The following is a 23,950-nucleotide window of genomic DNA, read 5'->3' on the forward strand; positions in this document are numbered from 1 at the left end:
CCCAAAGAACACAAAGCAGAGTCTCAAATGAAAATATAACATGTTCACTGGAACATTATTCACTAGCTATAGACTGAGTTAGAAATCCATATGTCAATCGATGGATAGGCTAATAAAATGTCGCACATATATACAATACCCTTAAAAAGAAGTTTGGTAAAACACCACAATATGGATAAACCTTAAGTACAAAGTGAAATAAATCAGTTATAAATAGGCAAATATTTAATGATTCTATTTAAGTAATTAAAATCATTAAAAAAAATCACCAGTTTATGTGTATGGAAACCAATAACATATCTGTGTTTTCCAAAATAACCTGGGGGAGGTGCATAAGTATTTAAATGGGATTAGCAGAAGATTTTATTTTATTTTTTTTTAAAAGATTTATTTATTATATATACAGTGTTCTGCCTGCATGTGTGCCTGCAGGCCAGAAGAGGGCACCAGATGTCATTACAGATGGTTGTGAGCCATCATGTGGTTGCTGGGAATTGAACTCAGGACCTCTGGAAGAACAGTTACTGCTCTTAACCTCTGAGCCAGCTCTCCAGTCCCCAGAAGATTTTATTTGTGTAAGTTTTTTGTGTTGAGACAAGGTCTCATTATGTAGCCCTGGCTTTCCTTGAACTCACAGAGATCTGCCGTGGGATGGTCTGTATGGCAAATTGCTTTGATTGGTCAATAAATAAAACACTGGTTGGCCAGTGGCCAGGCAGGAAGTAGGTGGGACAAGGAGAGAGGAGAATTCTGGGAAGCGGAAGGCTGAGGCGGAAAGACACTGCCAGCTGCCGCCATGACCAGCAGCATGTGAAGACACCGGTAAGCCACCAACCACGTGGCAAGGTATAGATTTATGGAAATGGATTAATTTAAGCTATAAGTTAGCAAGAAGCCTGCCACAGCCATACAGTTTGTAAGCAATATAAGTCTCTGTGTTTACTTGGTTGTGTCTGAGCGGCTGTGGGACTGGCGGGTGACAAAGATTTGTCCTGACTGTGGGTAAGGCAGGAAAACTCTAGCTACAGAGATCCATCTGCCTCTGCCTCTCCAGTGCTGGTATTAAAGGTGTACACCACCACACACACCCCATTTTAAAAATTTTATTTCACATCTATTTTACTGCTATAAGAGTGGTATAACAATTTCCATCTCATTAGCTACAAAACAAAGATTGGATTAGTATTTATAAAATATTAGTAACAATGCCTAGAACTGAATAAACGTTAAATAACGTAAGCCTGGGTATCATGGTTTTGATTAAAACCAGGCAAAAAAAATCTAAAAGCTTACCAAGTATAAAAATAACTAATACTACATAACTTCTGCTAAAGTCAGTCTGGGAGCACAGTGGCATACACCCTTTATTTGGGAGTGAGAGACAGGCAGATTTTAAGTTAACAGACTATCTGGTCTATGTACCAAGTTTCAGGCCATCCAGGGTTATTTAGTGAGATGCTGTCTCAAAAATATAAAATAAAAATTAAAAATCTAACAGTTAAGAGAAACCCGGCTGCTCTTGCAGAGGACAAAGGTTTATTTCTTAGCACCCACATAGTAGCTCACAACCATCCAGAACTCTTGTTCCAGGGGATCCTATGCCCCCTTTTTGTGGGTACCAGGCATACACGTGGTGTGCAGACATATATATATGTATATGTATATACAGGCAAAATACTCATATACATAAAATAAAATCTTTTATAAATTAGTAAATCTAAGCTTACTATAGTCTTACTTTTTAGTCAGAGCATCCAAACTATAAAAACTTGTGAAGCTGCAGAGGTGTTACATGAGATGTCAATATTTTGTATATTTTTTCTTGCCATGTGTCTTGATCAGTGTTATTGCTGTGAAGAGACACCACAACCACAGCAACTCTTACAAAAGGAAGCATTGAATTGGGGCTTCCTTACAGTATCACAAGTTTAGTCCATTATCATCATGGCAGGACACAGGCAGACATGGTGCTGGAGAAGAAGTTCTGCACCCAGATCAGCAGGCAGCAGGAAGATAAATAAAGTTGCCTCGGGGGTCAGAGCTAATAGCAAGCCACAGCAGAAGTCTGGCCGTGGTAGCACACGCCCTTAATCCGAACACATGGCAGGCAAAGTCTGTGTGTTCAAGGACATAGCCAGCTTGGAGAAACATGCCTTTAATCTCAATACCAACCATAGAGACCTGGAGGTCTGTATAGGCAGTCAGTGACGAGGAGTTCATGTGGTTGGGTTTACAACCAATGAGAAGGCAGAACAGACACACAGGAAGTAGGTCTCTTTTTCAAGGGAAGGACAGCAGCGGTTGGTAAGCTACAGGCTATTTGCTAGTTCTCTGACCTCTTGAGCTTTTAACTCTGCATTTGGCTCTGTGTTTCTTATTTAATAAGACCGTTCAGAATTACATCTACAACAGCTCCTTTATAGCTCAATGACACCTAGCATTTCAGCTCAATAGAACTAAAACTTAGTTATTTGTTCCAAATACTCATCTTATCCACAGTTTCAATCTGTGAAAGCAGTACCACTGCCTAACTAGAAACATAAATCTTCCTAATTCCTTATCTGTACTAGCCCCAACTCGATTATACGTAAATACCAAAGCTGATCTATTTTGCTGTCAAAATCTCTCCCAAATCCAACCACATCTTTGTAACCCCAATATTAGCACTGTAAGGTCAGTCTAGGTACCCACTTATAACAGCTCATCCTGAATACAATCTAACAACCCTGTGATCTCTTCTATGCTTTTTCACTAGGTTCTTTTGCCAGAGATGTTTAGGGTAGACTATATATAGCCTAAGGCCTTGGGATCAAAACCAGAACCAAAAAAAACAAAAACAACCGCTTCAGATGTAATCATATCACTTTTCACACTTAGGCTCCTTCAACTACTTCTTATGATTCTGTTGATCTAAACTCTTTAAGTAGTTTCCGTGACCATCAATAGCCCTCAGCCATCCTCTATTCCCTGGCACCAAGCACTACCCCATTCATATCTCACAATGAGCGCCACACTGAAAGAGATAGGTGCTGCGGGATATTTGTTCACACTGTGTGAAGATGTGTCACTGTGATTAGTTTAATAAAAAGCTGAACGGCCAATAGCTAGGCAGGAGAGAATAGGCGGGACTTCCAGGAAAAGAGAGGAACTCAGGATAAATCTAGGCATGAGCTGCTAGTGAGACACGAGGGAGTTGGACACACAGAATGGAAGAGAGGTAAAGGCCACGTGGCAGGAGTTAGATGAACAGAAACAGATTAATTTAAGTTCTAAGCGCTGGTTGGGAACAAGCCTAAGCTAAGGCCAAGCTCTCACAATTCATGGTAAGTGCTGTGTCCACCTGCAGCGGTGTGCTTGGCTCCACCGATCTTTTCTGCCCTCACTCCTGATGCCATGTCTTCTGCCACAGGTCCTCCAACGCTGATTCAGATAAACACAACAGCTTCTCCACACATCAACTGTCACTTCAGCAGGAGGCCCTGCAGTATTTCTACTTAGTGTGAGTGGAATTCAGACTAATTTCAGCACTTACAAGGCTGAGACAGGACAATCTTGAGTTCTAGGCCTGTCTAGATTATGGGGCAAGACCATCTCAAAAACATAAACATATGTCTACAATGAGTATGGTGTTATATTAGATGCTTGAATATAGTGCATGAATATAAAGTGCATAAAGCACACTGCCTCTGTCGTTCCGGAACTCAAGACTGTATCACAACACACGATAATTACATACCTTGTTATCTTTCTCCCTAAGATCTAATATCTATTACTAAGGATGTACTAAAAACAATTTTAAACTATAGTATAAAATTCAGGTAACATTAAATCAATCAATTGACATTTAAAAACATTCTACAGATCAATAGTCAAGTGGAAGGGAGGCCCACAATCCTCAAGACTAACTAGAAACCCTACTAGATGTCAAATATTGGCTTACTAGTCTTCTCAAAAGAATACTATGAAGAGGTCAGAAGACCCAAGGTCTAGCTTTGCAATTATCCACCTGGCCTTAAACTAGTTGTTTACTATTCCTGAACCTCATGACAATATCTATAAAACTGAAATAATTACATTTAGAATGAAGACTTTTACCACATTATTTTTAATGAGTTCAAAATCAGACTTGCTTAAACAATTTGAAAAAAAAAAGTTAACAATTCAAATAATGAACTCCTATGCTTCAGTACAATACAAACATGCCTAAGAATGTCTAGTAAGCTAGGTGTGGTAGTCCATGCCTGTAATTCCAGCACTCAGGCAGCTGAGGCAGGAAGACTGCATCAAGTCTGAGGCCATCCTAGGCTACACAGTAAGACCTTGTCTTAAAACCACAAAGAAATAAGATGCCAATAAATTTGGCAACATGAATATCCAGTTAAATGAAATCTTTACAAAATAACGTCTGAAATTCGAAAGCCTCCGTCAGCCCATAATTTTACATCTCCAACCAACCAAAACAGTTCTTCTCCCCAGGGCTGCACTCAGAGAGGAAGAATCTGAAAGTGAGGGACATCTAGAGACTGCTGAAGAGAAAATCTAGTCTAAATTCTGTAGACAGGCAAACCAACAGTGTCAACAAAGACCACACATTTTACATCCAGAAGGAAACACAAGTTAATCGAGGTTATATGTTCAACAGTTACAACAAAAATCCTTCTACAAGAAAGAGCAGCGAGAAGGGGGTCAGCACCTACTCTGCCTTTACCCTTATTGCAGAAGCTGCAACGAGAAAAGACAAATTGATCCCAGTGGGGAAGAACCTCTTCTTGCTTTGGACTTGCTAGAAGGCAATCCAGTTTCAAGTAGCCAAATTTCAGATATTAAGGAGAAAAAAACCTGTCAAAATGCTTTATATTTTTTAAATAAATCATTGTGTGCATATATATATATATATATATATTGCATGTACATTGTGTATACACACACATACACACACACATATATATACACATTTATAATGATAAAACAAAAATGTTAATGGCAAGCTGTGTAAGCTACAGTAATCAAAAACATGCACAGTTCTAGATTAGGATGCTTCAGTCTCTTTTCCATTTTCACCCTCAGGGAAATGTGGGTGCTCTCTTCACCTCTTACAGATGTTACCAATCTTCCCACTTTTTTAAAACTTACATTAGCAACACATCTTTTTAAATCTTCAGATTAAAGAAATAACTAATAATAAAACCAAAGAGAATACTCTGCTAGAAAATACTTCAATACCTACAAAACAGATTTAATACCTTTGCATGGAAACAGTAATTAACTCAATGATACTCAAGTTTAAAGTCTAAAAGTAAGATTATTAGCTACTTTATTTCAAATGGATCACAAGAGTGAAGATATATTCTCAATCTGAATTGCCCATAACACTGCATCTATGCCCACTGGCTATCACAGCCAGACAACAGCGGGAAGGCCAAGGCCCACCCTATTCTAGACAACTCGGAGATCCTATTTGAGAAAACACTGTTACTGACCTATGTGAACAAACATTCACGAGTACACACAGTATTCAGTATTCCAAGGTCATGTAAGATAAATGAGACATGGATGGACTCTACCTTCTATAGGGTCAGTTAGGTAAGAGGACAACCGTGGGGTCTGAATGAGAAGGGCCCCCACAGGCTCATCTATTTGAATGCAGTTCTACCATGAGGAATAGGCAGGCTGTGGCCTTGCAGGAGGAGCTGAGTCACTGTGAGGTCAGGCGTTGAGGTTTTAAAAGCCCACACCATTCCCTATCAGCTCTCTCTCTCTGCCTCACTATCTCAACACGTGAGCTCTCAGTCACCGCTCCAGCAGCATGCCTGCCTGCCTGCCTCCTCCTGCCATGCTCCCCACCACGGTGGTCATGGACTCACCCTCTGGAACTGTGGGACCCAAATTAAATGCTTTCTTTTATAAGTTGCCTTAATCAAGGTGTCACTTCACAGCAATAGAAAATAACTCAAACAACCTACTACATAAGGCCAGGCATGGCTCCAAGTTTAGACAACCCAAGAAATAATGACTATTTCAGAAGAAAGGCTGTAACTAGTGGAAAGAATACTGGCAATGCCTCTTAACTGTGGGATGTGGGCACAGTTAAGTAATTATATACCATGATACAAAGAGCTTACATTTTCTAATGCTAGTGGTAGGGAACAGTAAAAGGAACATAAGTAGAGGGGTAAGAATTGGCAACTGAGAAAAAAAGCTTACAAACAGAACACACAACATATTATATTCATATAAGAGAATATTACTCAATAATAAAAATAATGACATTCTCACAATACAAATGAAACAAAAAACACCAAAATAAGACTTTTTTAAAAAAGATACAAACTATATAATTCTATGTACATGAAGTTCAAAAATTAAAACTAAACCAGGCTAATGAAATTTAACAAGGCTTACCTGAGCAGAAGGCTATTAGATTGAAAAGAGTTAAGGAACTTTTCGAGATAATGAAATGTTCTATGTCTTTATCTAGATGAGTGGTTCAATGTAAATTACAATACCGTTATTCAATTCTGTACTTTAAAGTTCACATATCACTAAAAGTTAATTATAACAAAAGAAAAGTACCTCTCCAAGTCCTGCAGAATTCCAAATAGGCCAAACCTGTGTCATTCCACACACGTAACCAAAACAAAGAAAAGAGGGTTCTAACTGGCCTGGCACATTTAACTAGCAACTCAAACACTGACGGGACCTGAAAGCACAGTGTCAGCTTCTTCTCTACTTCAAGACACTCTGCAGCTTGACCAATGTGCTGTTCTCTTTGACTCTGTATTTTAAGGCCATGTTTACTTGCTCCAATGTGTTTTTATCATTTCTAAAGCTTACAATTTGAAAAGCATTCTTTCAGATATCAGACACAAAATAACATCAAAATCAAGTTTTTTAAAAGTCAACATCTTTAGAATCAGAAAAATCGTTCATGGACTGGGGAGATGGCTCAGTAGACAAAGTCCTTGCTGTGCAGGTACGAAGACTGAGGTCAGAACTCCAGCACCCACGTGAAAGCTCCAACTCCAGTCCTCGGAAGGCAAGCGGCTAGCTAGACAAAGCTCAGGGAGAGCCTTTCCTCGGGAAATAAAGTAGAGGACACCTGATGTCAGCCTCACATGTGTGACTAGCCACACAGGCTCTGAGCATCACAGTAACCGAGAAGTCATGGCTTACAAATTTTGTTAAAGGAAATTAAGTAAAATCACAGACTTTACTCCACTACAGAGAAAATAAAGCAGCCAACACATCTGCACTAGTTAGAGAGAGGCCAGTAACAGTGGTTAAAGCAGCACCAATCGGGCTTCCTAACATGTTACAGTAGTATGAAGCCCTGTAAGCTTTAGCCTCAGCACTAAAGAGAGAAGACTTAAGACTGCTGCATGCTGTGGAATACTAGTTGAAAATGTGTTACATGTGTTTATGCTGTGGAACGTTCGTTTAATGATGCAAGGACGTGTCGCCTTCTTCCATGTTGCATTTGTTTGATCTGTGAAGCTGTGTTGCTTTGTCTGCCTAAAACATCAGATGGTCTAATAAAGAGCTCAATGGCCAATAGCTAGGCAGGAGAAAGGAGAGAGAATAAATAGAAGGAGAAATCTAGAAAGAAAGCAAGGAGTGAGAAAAGAAGAGGAGGACACCAAGGGTCAGCCACCCAGCCACACAGCCAGCTACAGAGTAAGAAGAAAAGAAAGATACGTAGAATAAATAAAGGTAAAAAGCCAGAGACAAAATGTAGTTAAAGAGAAACAGGATAATTTAAGTTAGAAAAGCTGGCTAGAAACAAGCTAAGCTAAGGCCAGGCATTCACAAGAATAAGTCTCCATGTATTTATTTGGGAGCTGGGTGGTGGGCCCCCAAAAAAATAAAAAATAAGACACACAGCTACAGCTTCACCACTTTATGGCTGCTTTTTACTCCTATTATATCAACTGAAACAAGTTGGTCAAAAAAGTTAATACAGCATACTGCAAAATTTTATCAAAACTTCTTAATTCTAGACTCCGTCAGCATGCTTTCAAAATATAAACTATTTTTTATTATTTCTAATGATGACATTCAATAAAGTGGTCTACTTACCTAAATTTTGGCTTATTAACATCTCGATGCAAGAATAATTTCATCCAAAATTAAAGCAAGCCTAAAAGAATACATGGAAAAACCATCACTTAGTTTTTTGTTTCATTTTCAGACAGGAAAAACTATCTACAATACACTATTTTAAATTAGAAACTTAAATTTATTTTCTTCATAAAACATCTCAAAGTGTCCAACAACTAAACTACTTCAATGGTCAATAAACTATTAAGTGCCTTTTCAAGGAGAGCATAATCTACCCCAGCAGGAACTTAACAATGAGGTGGCTGGAGAAATGGCCAGGTGCTTCTAGGCACTGGCTGCTCTTTCAGAGGGAGGACCAAGGGTTGGTCCCAGCACCCACAGGGCAGCAACAACTGTCTCTGCTCTCATCTGCCTCTGCGGGTACTGCCCACATGGTACACATACATACATTCAGGAAAAACACTGATATATCTAAAAGAATTTTTTTTTAAAGAAACATATTTTGTGGAAATTTTTATGTAACTTATTTTCATTAATTTTAATAACAGAGCAATGGTAATTCAGACTATGGGCAATTAGTTCTGAAACCCTTCAAGATATTAAAATCTGCAGCTGGTCAGATCCCTTATATAAAATAGCATAATCTTTGTGTGGAACCTATGTACATTCTTCCATGTACTCTAAATCGCTATTACAGTACTTCTAAAAATGATGCTAACAATGTAAATGCTATCAATGTAAATGCTATGGACATAGGTGCTGCATTATTGAGAGACTGACAGGAAGACAAAGACAAATCTGGACAAGCTTGTACAAACACAATTCCCCCAAATATTTTTAATACAAGGTTTAACCCAGGTATAAGGAAGGTTGAATATTTATTAATACAACACACTTCTAGGTCAGGTCAGTGTTTAACATTGTGCCCATACCAAAATAAAGACTATGGTAATAGAATGACACAGACTATGTCAGTGATGAATGTTAACAGAAACCAAGTATGAAGAGCATGGTAAGCACCATTAGATAGATACTCTTAAGAATCAATACTCTGCCTCAATTTAATATATAACATTTTTATTACTAATTAACCACAAAAAATGGACTGACTCACCAAAAATCCGTTTCTACCAACTCAGTATTACCGTACCCCAAGTCAATAATCTCCTCCCCACCAAAGGTGATCTATTACTTTTAATATTCTCAAGGTAGAGGCGCCATACTTATTCCAATTCTCAACCTCGACTACTCCAACTGTTCCATTTTCAGACTTGCTAGTTTCTAATTCTGCCCTTCAGAACTGAGTGATCACTTTATAATGGTTATCCTGAACACACACATCACTTTCTCAACTCTTCCACATATATACCAATTTAAACCTTTCCTGTGCCCAGGGGAGCACCCAAGCTCTCAGCTTCCGAGCTTTTCCACATGTTGATCTAACGTGATCCCCTTCACCAACCTTCTACCACATTTAACTTTGGAAATGCCTTCTTACATGGCAGTCATATGTTGGCAGACTGGTTTTTAATCCAATCAGCTGTGCTAAATAGGGTTGTATCAATTATTTCATTGAATGGTGTATAATTCTAAAATAGTGAATGCTTTCTGTTTGCTTGTATATTTTTGAACCTGCAGTATGTACAAATTAGGGACATAAACTCACTCACTTCAGTTTAGTACTTCAGCTGGCTGAAAGTTTTTTGTTTTTTGTTTTTGCTTGGTTTCATTTTTGGAGACAGGGTTTCTCTGTGTAGCCCTGGCTGTCCTGGAACTCACTCTGTAGACTTGGTTGGCCTTGAACTCACAGAGATAGGCCTGCCTCTGCCTCCCAAGTGCTGGGGCACCACCACCCAACTGGCAGTTTTTAAAACCATAGCAATGCAGACTGAATAAGAGATTAAAATTTTGGAATCCCAACTGTCGTAGGGTATTTGTACACTGTGAAGATGTATTGCTGTGATTGGTGTAATACAAAGCTGAGCAACCAACAGCTAGGCAGGAGAGAGAGGTAGGACTTTAGGATAGAGAGAATGCTGGGAAAAAGAAGGTGGAGTTTACAGCCCAATGCAGCGGGAAGAGACGTACAGGAGAGGTAAAAGCCACGAAGTCACATGGCAACACATGGTAGATGAATAGAAATGGGTTAATTTAAGTTGTAAGAGCTAGTGGGACAAGCCTAAGCTATAGGCTGAGCTTCCATAATTAATAATAAGTCTCTGTGTTGTTTTTTTGTGTGTGTGTGAACTGGCGGCCCAAAGAAAAGCCTTACTACACCCAACATGTATTTGAAATAAAATAACCAAGTAAAACTTAGAGTTTAATTCATAATTTTAAGAACCAAAGAAAAAAATGACTTGCATTTCTAAACACATTAACACTAAGAAATAACCCAAACCACTCAAAATGACAGCTGACAGCATCCCCCAGGGCCGTCTTCACTGAGTCAGTTCATTATGAGGACCAGGCCTTGGGGGTTAAGAGTTCTATCCCTATGGAACTTCTGTGACCAGAAATCCCAAACTAATATTAGTATTAAGCAGGAAAGACTGGAGACAACTGTTGTGACCTGAAAATGCTGATTTGAAGATGTGGGGCAGAAACAGTGACACTTCTAAAGCTCCAGAAACACAAAACTATGGGAATGATTTCTATACAATGTGGTGCATTTTTATAGCCATTCAACTTTGTGTGTGTTGGGGAGGTGGGGGGGTGGACAGATTATCCTGGATCATCTGAGTAGGTCCTAAGTGAAAGCACATGTAACTGTTTAGGAGGCAGGAGAAAAATCACAAAACACACAGAAGACGATGAGATTATACAGCATAGAACTTTGAAAATGCTGGCCTTGACAGCTGGGGAAGAAGCACAGCCACGGGCAGGGACATCACCAGCAGCCTCCTAAGAAGAATGGATACTCACTGAGAACCTCTACAATGACGAGAGCTGCCAATCACCACCACTGGGCCTGTAACAATGACTGCAGACCTCTTCTTTCTCCAAATCACTCGGCAGTGAGCAACCCCCAACACACCACACACACACACACACACACACACACATACATACACACACACACCACACCACACCACACACACACACACCACACACACACACCAGAACACACACACACACACACACACACACACCACACACACCACACACACACACACACATACACACATACACACACACACACCAGAACACACACACACACACACACATACACACACACACCACACCACACCACACCACACACACACACATACACACATACACACACACACACACACACCACACCACACACACACACACACACACACACACACACACACGGCGCTGAACCCACCTCACACTCATGCACTAGGCGCTGAACCCACAACCTCACACATATAGAAAGTGTTCTGAGCTATATCCCTAGCTGGTTTGAATTTTTTTTTTTTTAACTCCAGCTTTTCAAACAAGAACCTAAGTTCCTCCAGCTGGTGTCAGACTCACTCTGTGGCTCAGCCAGGCCTTAACTTGCCATCTTGACCCTAGCCTCCTGAAAAGCTGACATTCAGACTCCCAGCCTTCAGAGCTGGCCATCTATTCTTCTCCCCAAATTTCCTATGTGGAAGCCTTGACCCCAAATGTAACTACGTGTGAAAGAGGAGCATTTTGCGTGGTAAATAAATGATATGGAGTGCTGAGGATGAACCCATAATCTCGTCTTATGAGTTTCCTCACAATAAGAGAGGCTGGCTGTGCATATGAGCAGGAAAGGCTGCCTGCAAGAAAAGCCTGAGTAGGAAAAAACCCTGCACACTCATCATGAACTTCCAGGCTCCAGGATTCAAATACCACAATACAAATGAAACAACTCCTTGTATTTTTTAAAAATCTTGTTCTGCTCAAAAAAAAAAAAAAAAAAAAACACCCAACTTCTCAAATGTATCTATTCACCCAAAATCACACCAGTATATTTTAGAAATAAATTTTTAAAATTTTTTTAATTAAAAAATAATAATTGTGCATATTACTGCCAGGCAGTGGTGGCTCACGCCTTTACTCCCTGGCAGAGGCAGGTGAATCTCTGAGTTTGAGGCCAGCCTGGTCTACAGAGTGAGTTCTAAGACAGCCAGGGCTACACAGAGAAACCCTGTCTTAAAAAAAACAAAATACATGTTTTTGTTTTGGTTTGGTTTTGGTTTTTGCAAAAAAGAAAAAAGCACAGTCTTTACAGGAAAAACAAAAAACATATACAGTCTTGGCTCCCCACTCTGCCGTCTTGGTAGAGAAGATTATCTTCCAACAGACACCTTAGGAGTCAACAGACACAATGCCACGAGTCCTGTCTGAGAACGAGGCTCCGCTGTTCTCAAATGACCCCCACACTTCTTCGAAGGCTGTGCTAAGTTTGGCCCAGGTGAGGGCAGCAGAACGTGGACAGCTGCTGATGGACACCATCTCTCTGTGTACTCCACACTGGCCTTGCCATGGGCCACGAAAACAACTGGGTCACTCCTGGGCACCAGCTCTCGCACATCACTGACGCCTGCGATGGAAAAGCCGATTTTCATACAGCCGACTGGGAAGTGGTCACACACTGGATTCTTAATTACCTTCAAAACCTTCTGAGGGCCATCGGCTGCTCGGACACTGAGTCTGCGTAAAAGCTGAACCACGAGGCCACAAAAGCGGTCAACGGTGCTAGGAACCCCAGTCCGGGGTTACTCAATCAGCACACTTCCGCGTGTGCACATCAACCCTAGCAAGCCCGCTCCGTCGGGGCTGTCCACCAGCATCAGAAAGTCCGGTGGGCATGTCCAGTCCGACTCCCCGGCCCGGCCCCTCTTCAACAACACGGGCTGTGGCTGTCTCTGCTGAGCAGCTCCTAAGGCTTCCCTACCTTGACTGCCTCCAGACCGGCCCCTTCCAGCACCACAAGGAGCCTCCGCTCTTGCTTCCCGCCCCAAGCCGGGGCCTCTTGGGCGGCGGCGTTATCCCAGTCCTGTTCCTGCAAACAAAACGCCCTTCATGAGGTGGCAACCCCTGGGCGCAGGCATCCTGTCAGCAGGCCGGAAGTTGCGCTGACATCCTTAAAGCTCTAACTTCGCGTTCATCCTCACCGCAAACTTCCTTCTAGCTGCCATTTTGAAAGGGGAGGCTTGGAAATGGCCCGTGCATGTCACTGACAGGGTAAATGTCACGTTTTAACCAGGGCTTACACTGTCAGATAATTAAGCTATAATAATAAATCAGCACAAACTCAGGTTTTAGTGATGAAACATTCAATCTACTCTTAGAACTTCTGAAATACACAGGCATTGCTATTATTCACCATTCTGTGTAATACATTACATTTTTTATTCTAATAAAACGATCAATATTCAATGCTTTCGCCACCTCATCCATATCTAGCCCAAAGTAAGCCTTGTTCTGTGGTTCAGCTTCCCAAGAGTCCTCATTCGGTGAGGTCACATGATGCCATCTTCTCATTGGCTCATTTGACTTAGCATGAAGTCCTCCACATTCGTCTGCACTGTCCCAGGTGACCTCACTTTTTTCTAGTTCACTCTGTATGTACACATTTCCTTACTAATTCCCCTATCTGGCGGTAGACAACCAGTTTTCATCCTTACATCTTCACTATGGTCATCAGCGCTACAGTGCACTTAGGAGCACAGCCAGCTCTCTGCACACTGCTTTCATTCCTACGGACATACACCCGGGGTGGGCCACTGGACTACATTGAAAATTCTCTTCTTGTTCCTCTACTCTTCTCCACAAAGGCTCTACTAAATTACAATCCCACCACAGCCCACAAGCGTCCACTTTTCTCTGCACCCTCTCCAAAACCAACAGCAGCTACCTTCCACTTTTCCTGTTTTGAAGGATCATGTAAGGAAGTTGGACAGACAGTACTTCCAAGGTCACCCCTAACCGGAATAAAAGAATTCTAGATAAGCACTAGGGAAGGAGACAGGAAAGGAGGAAAGCAACAGCAAGAAGCACAACTCCGTTCCTCAGCAGGGTCTGGGAGGAGACTACACTGTCAAATGCATCTCCCTGATGCCCACTACATCCTGATCTCTACATCCTGATGCCCTCTACATCTTGATGCCCTCTACATCCTGATGCCCCGCTACATCCTGATGCCCTCTACATCCTGATACCCTCTACATCCTGATGCCCTCTACATCCTGATGCCCTCTACATCCTGATGCCCTCTACATCCTGATGCCCTCTACATGCTGATGATGCCCTCTACATCCTGATGCCCTCTACATCCTGATGCCCTCTACATCCTGATGCCCTCTACATCCTGATGCCCTCTACACCCTGATGCCCTCTACATCCTGATACCCTCTACATCCTGATGCCCTCTATCCTGATCTCTACATCTTGATGCCCTCTACATCCTGATGCCCTCTACATCCTGATGCCCTCTACATCCTGATGCCCACTACATCCTGATGCCCTCTACATCCTGATGCCCTCTACATCCTGATGCCCTCTACATCCTGATGCCCACTACATCCTGATACCCTCTACATCCTGATGCCCTCTATCCTGATCTCTACATCCTGATGCCCTCTACATCCTGATGCCCTCTACATCCTGATGCCCTCTACATCCTGATGCCCTCTACATCCTGATGCCCTCTACATCCTGATGCCCACTACATCCTGATGCCCACTACATCCTGATCTCTACATCCTAACCCTGAGAAAACACATTCCAACAAAGATCTTCTAATGAAGCCGAACAATACTCAAAAATGTTAAAGTCATTAAAAATATGCCATGAGGCATCCACAGAAAATGGCAACCAAATGTTAGGTGCTGTATGGAACAGAAAAGGAATATTAGGGGGAAAAAAACCTGAAGAAATGAGGGGAGGGCGTGTAGCTGGAGATTTCTCCAGTCCTGCCGGGGCTCACAGCCATTCAGACCCAAGTAGAAAATTCTGGGAAAAGAAAGGCTGAGTCAGGAGACGCTGCCAGCCACTGCCATGAGAAGCAAGATGTACAGATAACAATAGCCATGAGCCATGTGGCAAGGTATAGAATTATAAAAATAGGTTAATTTAAGATGTAAGATCTAGCTAGCAAGAAGCCTGCCACGGCCATACAGTTTATAAGTAATATAAGTCTGTGTGTGTTTACTTGGGTCTGAGCAGCTGCAGGAGCTGGGTGGGCAGAGGAAAATTCCAGCTACAGAGGGGGTATCTTTATTAAGGCCATGTGACATTATTGTCTTAGTAATTATAAAAGTACCACAATAACATCTGGTATTAAAAGGGAAAATATACTGAAGAGACAAATGTATTTTGGAAAATGACATATTTTAGAAAAGTAATCAGACATTCAGATACACCTAGTTACAGTGTCAAGAACTTCAGAGCATAAACCCATCTGTCTGACAGCAGAAGGGAAGCAGTGAATTCACACACCAGTGGGAAGTAGGTACCTTGTTCTCTTAGGAAGTTCTCTGAAGGGTACTTTTGGGACAAGACCTTGATATGTAGTCCAGGCTATCTCAAGTCCTAGAATTACAGGCATCTGTGGTACATGGAACCAAAAGCTCACTCTTAATCAATCAAAGCATCAAAACAGATGTCACCAGAGAATTTAGAAACTATGCCTAAATGAACTAGAAAAAGAACTAAGCTAAAGCAAGTCAGAAAGAAGGGCATAATAAATATTAAGACACAGACCCAAAAGAAGACCCCTAGAAACAGAAATAAAAAGGATATTGCAAAGGAACTGATGTCAGAGAATCTGAAGGGAACACTGGGAACCACAATGGCCAACAAATTAGAAAACCTGCAAGTGAATATATACTTAAAAACATAATTACTTTGGATGAAAGACAGCAGTTAACAAAATCTGCTGCTTTTCCAGAGAACTAGAGTTCAGTTCCTGGCACCCAGTATGGGTGACACAACCACCTGTAACCCCAGCTCCATACACCGGTTTAATAAAACACTGACTGGCCAGTAGCCAGGCAGGAAGCATAGGTGGGACAAGCAGACGAGGAGAATGCTGGGAAGAGGAAGGGCAGAGTGAGGAGATGACAGCTAGACACAGAGGAAGCAAGATGACAAGGCAGAACTGAGAAAATGTACCAAGCCACGTGGCTAAACATAAATAAGAATTATGGGCTAATTTAGGTGTAAGAGCTAGTCAGTAATAAGCCTGAGCTTATGGCCAAGCAGTTATAATTAAGTGGCTGTGGGACCACAGGGCCAGGCAGGTCCAGAGGAAACTTCTGGCTACACCTATACTCACAAATGCACACTCACCCACCCCTTCCACACACATTATATGTGCCTAATTAAAAGTAAATCTGTGTGTGTATGTATGTGTGTGTGTGTGTATACCAAAACTTGACAAGTAAAATGTCTGAATAATCCCTAACTAATAAAGGAGATTAGGTACTAAAATGGTTTGAATCTGAAATGTCTTCCAAATGTTTGAAGACTTGGTCCCCAGCTAGTGGTACTACTTTGATTATGTGGAGCCTAGCTGAAAGGAGGAGGTCACATGAAGTGGGTGAGCCTTTGAAAACTTACAGACACGCAGGTAAAACACTCATACACACAGAATAAATAAGTCTTTAAAAAAATTTTTTTAAATGGTACATGTTCCTTAATACAATAAAAACATAAAGGGGTAAGAACACATATAATGGCCTAGGTAGAGTAACAGAAATTAGCTTTACCCTTTTGCTAAAATAGCCTAAGAAACCAAATATATAAAAATGTATTAACAGTCTTCAGGTTAGACCTAAAAGGTCAATAAATGAAGCAGCAAACTGATGCCTGGAGGAAGTACATACCTCACTCACAGAACACATTCCCAGGGAGAATATAGTGGTCTCTGGCAAAAGACTGAGCTGCAAGTCCAAAACCATACAACCGGCCACATCAGGATGAAGTATGGAAGAGCTGAACAGACACAGAATGCCTCTAAGTGTCTGGCCATGATGTAGTTATGCAACCCTACACAGAAACTAGTCAAAACTAAGAGTCATCCCCCAAAATAAAGATTACCCCGACTCAAAAAGAACCAGAAATCATGCCTATGCCTTTCAGACAGAATCGAAAATATCACTGATTAGTTAACTATCAGTACAAAAGGGGATCTTGACTCAGTAGAAAAAGAAAGTCATAGTGAATGACAGGCTATTTAAAAAATAGAAAAGGGGGAGTGTGATAGAGAAGGGAAGAATTTCAAAGAATTACAGGGCACAAACTTTGTTGGAGGACACTCAGCTGGCACTGGGGACTAAGTCATCAAGAGATTGAACTTCAGGAGGACTGCGTAAGTTAAATGCTAATACTGTGCCGTTTCATGTAAGATACTTGAACATCATATATTTTGGAGACTTTGTATCCAACCCTCCATGGACATAAAACAGACCAGATAAGGGTGTGCTTCATCAACTGTTAGTACACTGTAAACAAAACGGACTTTGACATCATTCCTGGATGATGAAGCACATGAAAAGATACATGGTATCCTGTCACCAGCTAGAAGAAGATACACTACACACTGTAGAACACTCACACTGAGTGTTGGTGAAGTGCTGTATCTCACAATGCTGTGTGAAAAACGCCAAAAAAAAAAAAAAAAAAAAGAAAAAAGAAAAAAAAGAAAAGAAAGAAAATTCTGGTTTCGGTGTGCACCTTCAGTGTGGACCCGGTGCCTCTTTTGTGAAGCGGCAGCTGAGGAGACCCCGGCGCTCGCCATGGCCGACAAGAAACGCAAGGAAGGAGTCAAGACTGAGAACAATGATCATATTAATTTGAAGGTGGCGGGACAGGATGGTTCTGTGATGCAGTTTAAGATTAAGAGGCATACACCACTTAGTAAACTAATGAAAGCCTATTGTGAACGACAGGGTTTGTCAATGAGGCAGATCAGATTCCGGTTTGATGGGCAACCAATCAATGAAACAGATACACCTGCACAGTTGGAAATGGAGGATGAAGATACGATTGATGTGTTCCAGCAGCAGACAAGAGGTGTCTACTAAAAAGGGAACCTGCTACTTTACTCCAGAATTTTGTCATAGACCAAGAATACATTCGCAATTAGAAAGCTGCAATTTGGTTCCACCACATCCTGACTACTACAGTATAGTTTTCTCTGTTCTTTCATTTCCCTGTCCCCATGTCTTTACTGTACATAAAGTAACTGGTGTATGTGCACAAGCATTTGCGCTTTTTTTTCTTTTTTAAACTAAATGGCCAATGTTCTGTTTTGATTGACATCAGATGGAGATGGCTGGGGGAAAGCACTGGTTCTGTGAAAATATCCCCCTTTCTCCATTAGTGGCATGCTCATTCAGCTCTTATCTTTATAGTCCAGTAAGTTATTTTGCTCTCAACGTTTTAACAAAAGAACCCAACAACAAAATCCTTGCATACCTTGTTTGATTGGAGAATTTTAATGTTTTTCATTTATCATTGTAAAACCAAGGACAATTTTATAACTTTTTTGTATGTAGCTGTTACATGTAGGGCGATCTGTCTTTAAGTAGGGGTAAATTATTCTTGAACAAAATGATCCTAGATAGTTTTCCCTTCAAGTCAAGCGTCTTGTTTAAATAAACTTCTTGTTTAAAATGAAAAAAAAAATTCTGGTTTCATTTCATAAAATTGTAGGATATGCAAACTATCCCACAATGATAATGTAGTCAGTCACTTCCTGGACACAAGGGAAGTACAACAGGAAAGGATCACTACCACAGGATGTAAAAAGGATTCTAAAAGTAATGAGCATGTTCATCAGCATGACACAGTGATCATTTCATGGGTGTCTATAGCTACCAAGTCTGTCCAAATGATAAGTTTAAAGATGTGACTTGACAGCTAATTGTCCATAACTTAAAACATTCACAACATGCCAGGTTTGAATTGAGGAAAAAATCCCAATTTCAAATTACAAAAGTTAGAATGGAAATAAATTCTCAAAAATAATGTAACTGAAAATCAAAAGAGTGAAGTACAAATGAGTTACCAACATCTCTACAACTGGTAATTCAATATACAAACAATGCTTCCAAACATTGTAACATATTTTATGAAACAAACATAGTAGAATCACCTGTACTATTAAATGGACAACACAATTTCTGTTAAAGTACAAAAAAAAATTAACCTACTTTTACAGGCTGAATCAAATCACAATTCAGGAGCTGGAGATACGGCTCATCAATTAAGACTAGACTGCCTACCCCAAAGACTCTGGGAAATGACCTGAACATCCCCTCATTGAGGACTAGCTTTCAGGATACTAGAAGGTACCTGTAGATGTAACCAATCGTCTTATTAAAATAAGAAACACAGAGCCAATGTAAAAGAGAAAGCCGAGAGGTCAGAGCTCAGAGATAAAATCTTACCTCCTGCAGTGCTCCTAGCTTCCCTGCGAGAGAGCTACTTCTTGTTTGTCTGTGTTTAAATAGTCTTTCTGTTTTGCCTTCTCATTGGTTCTAAACCCAACCACATGACTGCCTCATCACTGCCTGTAAGTACCGCCCTCCAGGTCTTAAAGGCATATGTCTCCAATACTGGCTGTATCCCTGAACACACAGAAATCTAGAAATCTACCTAGCTCTTCTAACCATCACGCTCTTGCTATGGCTCTAATAGCTCTGACCCCATGGCAACTTTATTTATTAACATAAAATTAAAATCGCATTTCAGTACAAATAAAATATCACCATAGGTATCACACAAGCTTCCAAAGGAGGGAAGATAAGCAACAGTCATACACAGCTACGATGCCTACAAACTGTATCAACCACCAACAGGGTACCACACACTAAGGAGCAGTAGAGGCACACATCCTTTGGTGGTACCCAACAACTCTCTAATGGGACTGAAGACCCATTCAACAAGAGGGACGTCATACCTGGCAGCACCAGAAACCTAGCCAGCCACTCAGTTCTAGTGAACTCAGTTACGGAGGAGAATCTACAACCACTAATTTCCTAAGGCAGCATAATCACTACTTTCTAAACATGTGTCCTCATACTCACAGGTAAGTGTAATCCTCACCCCCTGTCAAGGAAACGTCTCTTTTGTAACAGATAGAGACTACAGAAAACCACAACCAATCAAAATGCAGAGTTGTGGAGTCCCAATGGACACATCTACAAAACATCCTGCACCTAAGGCTCAGGGGTGGAAAGATTTGTAAGGGCCAGAGGATCAGGGAGTTTACTGAGAGATGTGCCTCCTAGTAATATCATAACGCCTCACCAACACGACTGCCCAGACATGACCCTAGTCAGGGTGACACCAATGGACATGACAAAGTGGACAGAGAAAAACCCACAAAGCCTTAACGCTACAAAAAAACTATAGGCAAATGAGAAAAGCTGGGAATAGGAGAGATGGCCTTCCCCAAGAAAAAACACACCAATTGGTTGTCCAATGCCCCATGGTCAACCCTGAAGACATACACACAAATAGCACTATACAGACTGAGCTGATTATATTTAGAAATACATGTGTATATGTAATATGCGTGTAATAACAGTGAAAAAAGAAGTCACGGATTAGAAGAGTGGGGAGGGGTATACTAGAGGATTTGATGGGAAGAAAGGAAAAGGAGAAATATAATTAAATTATAATCTCAAAAATATGATTAAAAAAAAAAAGAGGACTGAATGTTCTTCAGGAAGATCCAGGTTCTATTCCCACTACCCACCTACAGGGGGGCTCACACCCACCTCTAACTCCAGTCCAGGGGATCCAATGCTCTCTTCTGGCCTCCAAGGGTAATGTATAGACATGGTATACAGACATACATGCAGGCAAAGCACCCATACACAAACAAATACAAATAAAATAAAACACACAACTGCAAATCAACAGCCTGTATTCTGTACCACATATCAGCCATCAAAACACTGTCAGTGAAACCCACCAAGAGACGGTCTTCTCTCCAACCCCAGCAGTTCTTCAACTGACCTCGTAGGGCTGGCAGCAGAGTCACAGGATGCATGTGCCTCTACTCTATCTCAGAATCCTGCTGCTAGCACTGAAACACTCCGACTGGAAGTCTGACAGGCTAGCTCAGCTGTCTCTCAGCTGTCTCACCCAATCCTAGAACAGCTGTCGCTGAGGACCACCCTGAATAACAGGTGAGTCGGGCGCCAGAGAGCCAGTCACCTTCCTGAAATGACCTGCTGCTAAATGAACTCATGAACAAACCTCGGCCAAAGCCACAAACACTGCCTAGCTGAGTCGTACACTCATCCTAACAGCACCTAATTCCATTTTCTTTGCCACCAAGCTACTTTACAGTAATACTTATCTAAGCCTCTTCACATTAACATGACTTCTGTATAAGAATGGCCCGCAAATCTGTAAACTTTCCTGTTAAAAATAAACGGCCAAAACTGACTCAAGATATAAGAAATCTGAACAGATCTACCAGAGAGGTTCAGCTGCCTTCTCTGGTGAAGTCTACATCTATTCCAAATGTCTGAAGAGTTAGCATCACACCTCAAACTTCCAAAGCCTAGAGCACTTAACTCTGTCAGGGTAATTATCAGTCACATACCAAGAGCAGACCGCCAATAAAAGAAATTCAAATACCTCCTACAAATCTAAGTCACAAAAGCTCTACAAACACCACTAATCCAAAAGTCTGCAATCTAGAGCTCCCATATCCAAAATTTTGGGGCTTCTGATGCTCTGTTGGTAAACTCCACTTAAATATTAAAAAAAATAAAATAAACAAAAACCTCTGAAATCTGCAAAAGTTCCAAGTCCAGGAACTGGACGGAGGGCTCAGCAGCAGAGAACACATACTGCTCTTCCAGAAAATCCAAGTTCAAGTCCCAATATCTACACTGTGTGGCTCACAAACATCTCTAATTTCAGCTCTAGGAGCATCTAAAGGCTCTTACCTCGAAGGTGCGCATGCATGCATATATATACATACATACATACACACACACACATATACAGAGAGGGAGGGAGGGAGAAAGGAGGGAGGGAGGAAGGGAGCTGTTCACTGTCCTGTCCCAATTTAAACCAGTCGCTCTTCAAACCCTGCATCCTTGGGTCCCCCCCACCATCCAGGAATTCCAGTCACCTGCGTCTAGTATAGGACCATATTCCTCTTTGTAGTTCACCCCATCATTCTTTAGGCAGCATGCACCTTTCAGTAACTTCCTAAAACACACTGCATCTGAAGTGAAGGTTCTAAACAGTTTTGGGATTTTATAGCTGCTCCCACACGTGACAAGGTAATAGAGTGCAAATGAGTAACATGCAAGAATAGCTTTCCTTCAGAATTTGGGAAGCATTCATTATTATTTTCCAATGCCGAGACATAATCCGCATTTATGACCTTCCCTTTATTTCTGGTATCTAAAACTTCAACGTGGACATGTTTTCAAACACTATGCTGAACACTCTGGGTGTTTTCCTGGGACTGAACCCAGAGCCTTGGGCATGCTAGGCAAGTCTGCTATCCTCAAGCTACAGCGAGCCCCAACCCTCCATCGCCCCTTCTTTTTCAATTTTTGAGACACTGTCTTGCTACACCATCCAGGTTGAACTTGAGCTAGTTCCACAGCCCACGCAAGCTTCAAACTCGCAATTCTGCTCCAGCCAACCCTAAGCCACAGGTGTGCACCCCCACCAGGCTCCCCTTGTCATATAAAACTCAGTTCTTGCTCAACCACTAACTTCTTTCATTCATTTTCTAGTCTGTAATTGCTTTTCCCATGCTGAACCTCCAAGTGTGTTCTGACTTTATTTTCTCCACTCTAGATCCCTTTTTATCCTTTGTGGAAGATTGAACTTTGTCATCCAGCCTTCTATTCTGAACTCCTAACGCTTCTTTTAAATGTTTAGTGCTCTGAACTTCCCACCCTATTTCCTAGTCTAAACTTCTAAGAGCTCTTCCTTATTTTCCAAACACCTGCCTTTTTATAGCTTTCCAAAGATACCATGATGTGGGACAGAGAAAAAATATTTTTATTTAAATCAGGTTGATTATAAATACAATCCTGGCCGGGCGGTGGTGGCACACGCCTTTAATCCCAGCACTGGGGAGGCAGAGCCAGGTGGATCTCTGTGAGTTCGAGGCCAGCCTGGTCTCCAAAGCGAGTTCCAGGAAAAGCGCAAAGCTACACAGAGAAACCCTGTCTCGAAAAACAAAATAAATAAATAAATAATAAATAAATAAATACAATCCCTTTCTAAAGAAAAAAGGGGATATGATAGGATGAAAGGGTAGATTAATGAACCTACTTTTAAAGAGCAACAACTTGTTTGAAATGTTTTACACTGGTATATATTTTAGTTTATTGATACAAATTTAAAGTTAATTTTGTTATGCTGTGTGTATATTTCTACTCTTGTTTAAGGTATTATGTTTGTACAGCTCATTTAAAATTGTAATGGATAATTAAGACAGATTAATAATTAGTCATCTATGATAATCATACTTGTAGCCACATTAGTTAAGTCTTGTAGGTATACATAGATATATTTCAGATAGATAGATAATCTTCAAACACTTCAAAGACCTACAGAATATGGCATTTAAAATATTTTTAAAAATTTAGACTTTCTGGACAATGAGACATGTCTGCTCCTGGCAGCACCGATTTACTTCAGAGAGGAGGATGAGCATCGAAGACACTCTATATGGAGTTTATCTTCACCTTGGCAAAAATAGCCATTTGGACAAGAAACTGTTCTTGCCTGGACTGCCTGATCGACTGGATATGCAGGACCCATAGGAAGGTGACCACTGAACTTTGCTTGGCGAAATGGTCCTTCAGGTTCCTGCTTTGCAGAGGAAGCTGCCAGACATTCTACAGGACACTGAGAAAAATGACTGACAGATTCTAGGCCTATGGGCTAAAGACAG

At 41.1% G+C, this 23,950-nt stretch overlaps 1 protein-coding gene and 2 pseudogenes across 26 annotated transcripts in view; 1 reads left to right on the plus strand and 2 right to left on the minus strand.

Annotated features, from left to right (window-relative positions):
* Znf644 (zinc finger protein 644) overlaps nt 1-23,950 on the minus strand; it is a 79,518-nt gene that overhangs the window by 41,100 nt on the left and 14,468 nt on the right. For 22 of the 26 annotated variants that reach the window (XM_076546896.1, XM_076546895.1, XM_076546892.1 and 19 more), the window contains one exon: nt 8,077-8,137. The exons of 2 other annotated variants lie outside the window; for them this stretch is intronic. In XM_076546896.1, the coding sequence (XP_076403011.1) occupies nt 8,077-8,098 (22 nt within the window). In that variant the 5' untranslated portion in view covers nt 8,099-8,137. Of the gene's footprint in view, nt 1-8,076; nt 8,138-12,949; nt 13,053-16,883; nt 16,993-23,950 lie in introns of those variants that run through there. 2 more of the 26 variants (XM_076546887.1, XM_076546888.1) reach the window with 2 other exon arrangements.
* Nucleotides 12,215-12,943, minus strand: LOC102919926 (ribosomal RNA small subunit methyltransferase NEP1 pseudogene; annotated as a pseudogene).
* LOC107402330 (small ubiquitin-related modifier 2 pseudogene) lies at nt 17,732-18,261 on the plus strand (annotated as a pseudogene).

Source organism: Peromyscus maniculatus, chromosome 10 (assembly GCF_049852395.1).
Source record: "Peromyscus maniculatus bairdii isolate BWxNUB_F1_BW_parent chromosome 10, HU_Pman_BW_mat_3.1, whole genome shotgun sequence".
Classification (NCBI taxonomy): domain Eukaryota; kingdom Metazoa; phylum Chordata; class Mammalia; order Rodentia; family Cricetidae; genus Peromyscus; species Peromyscus maniculatus.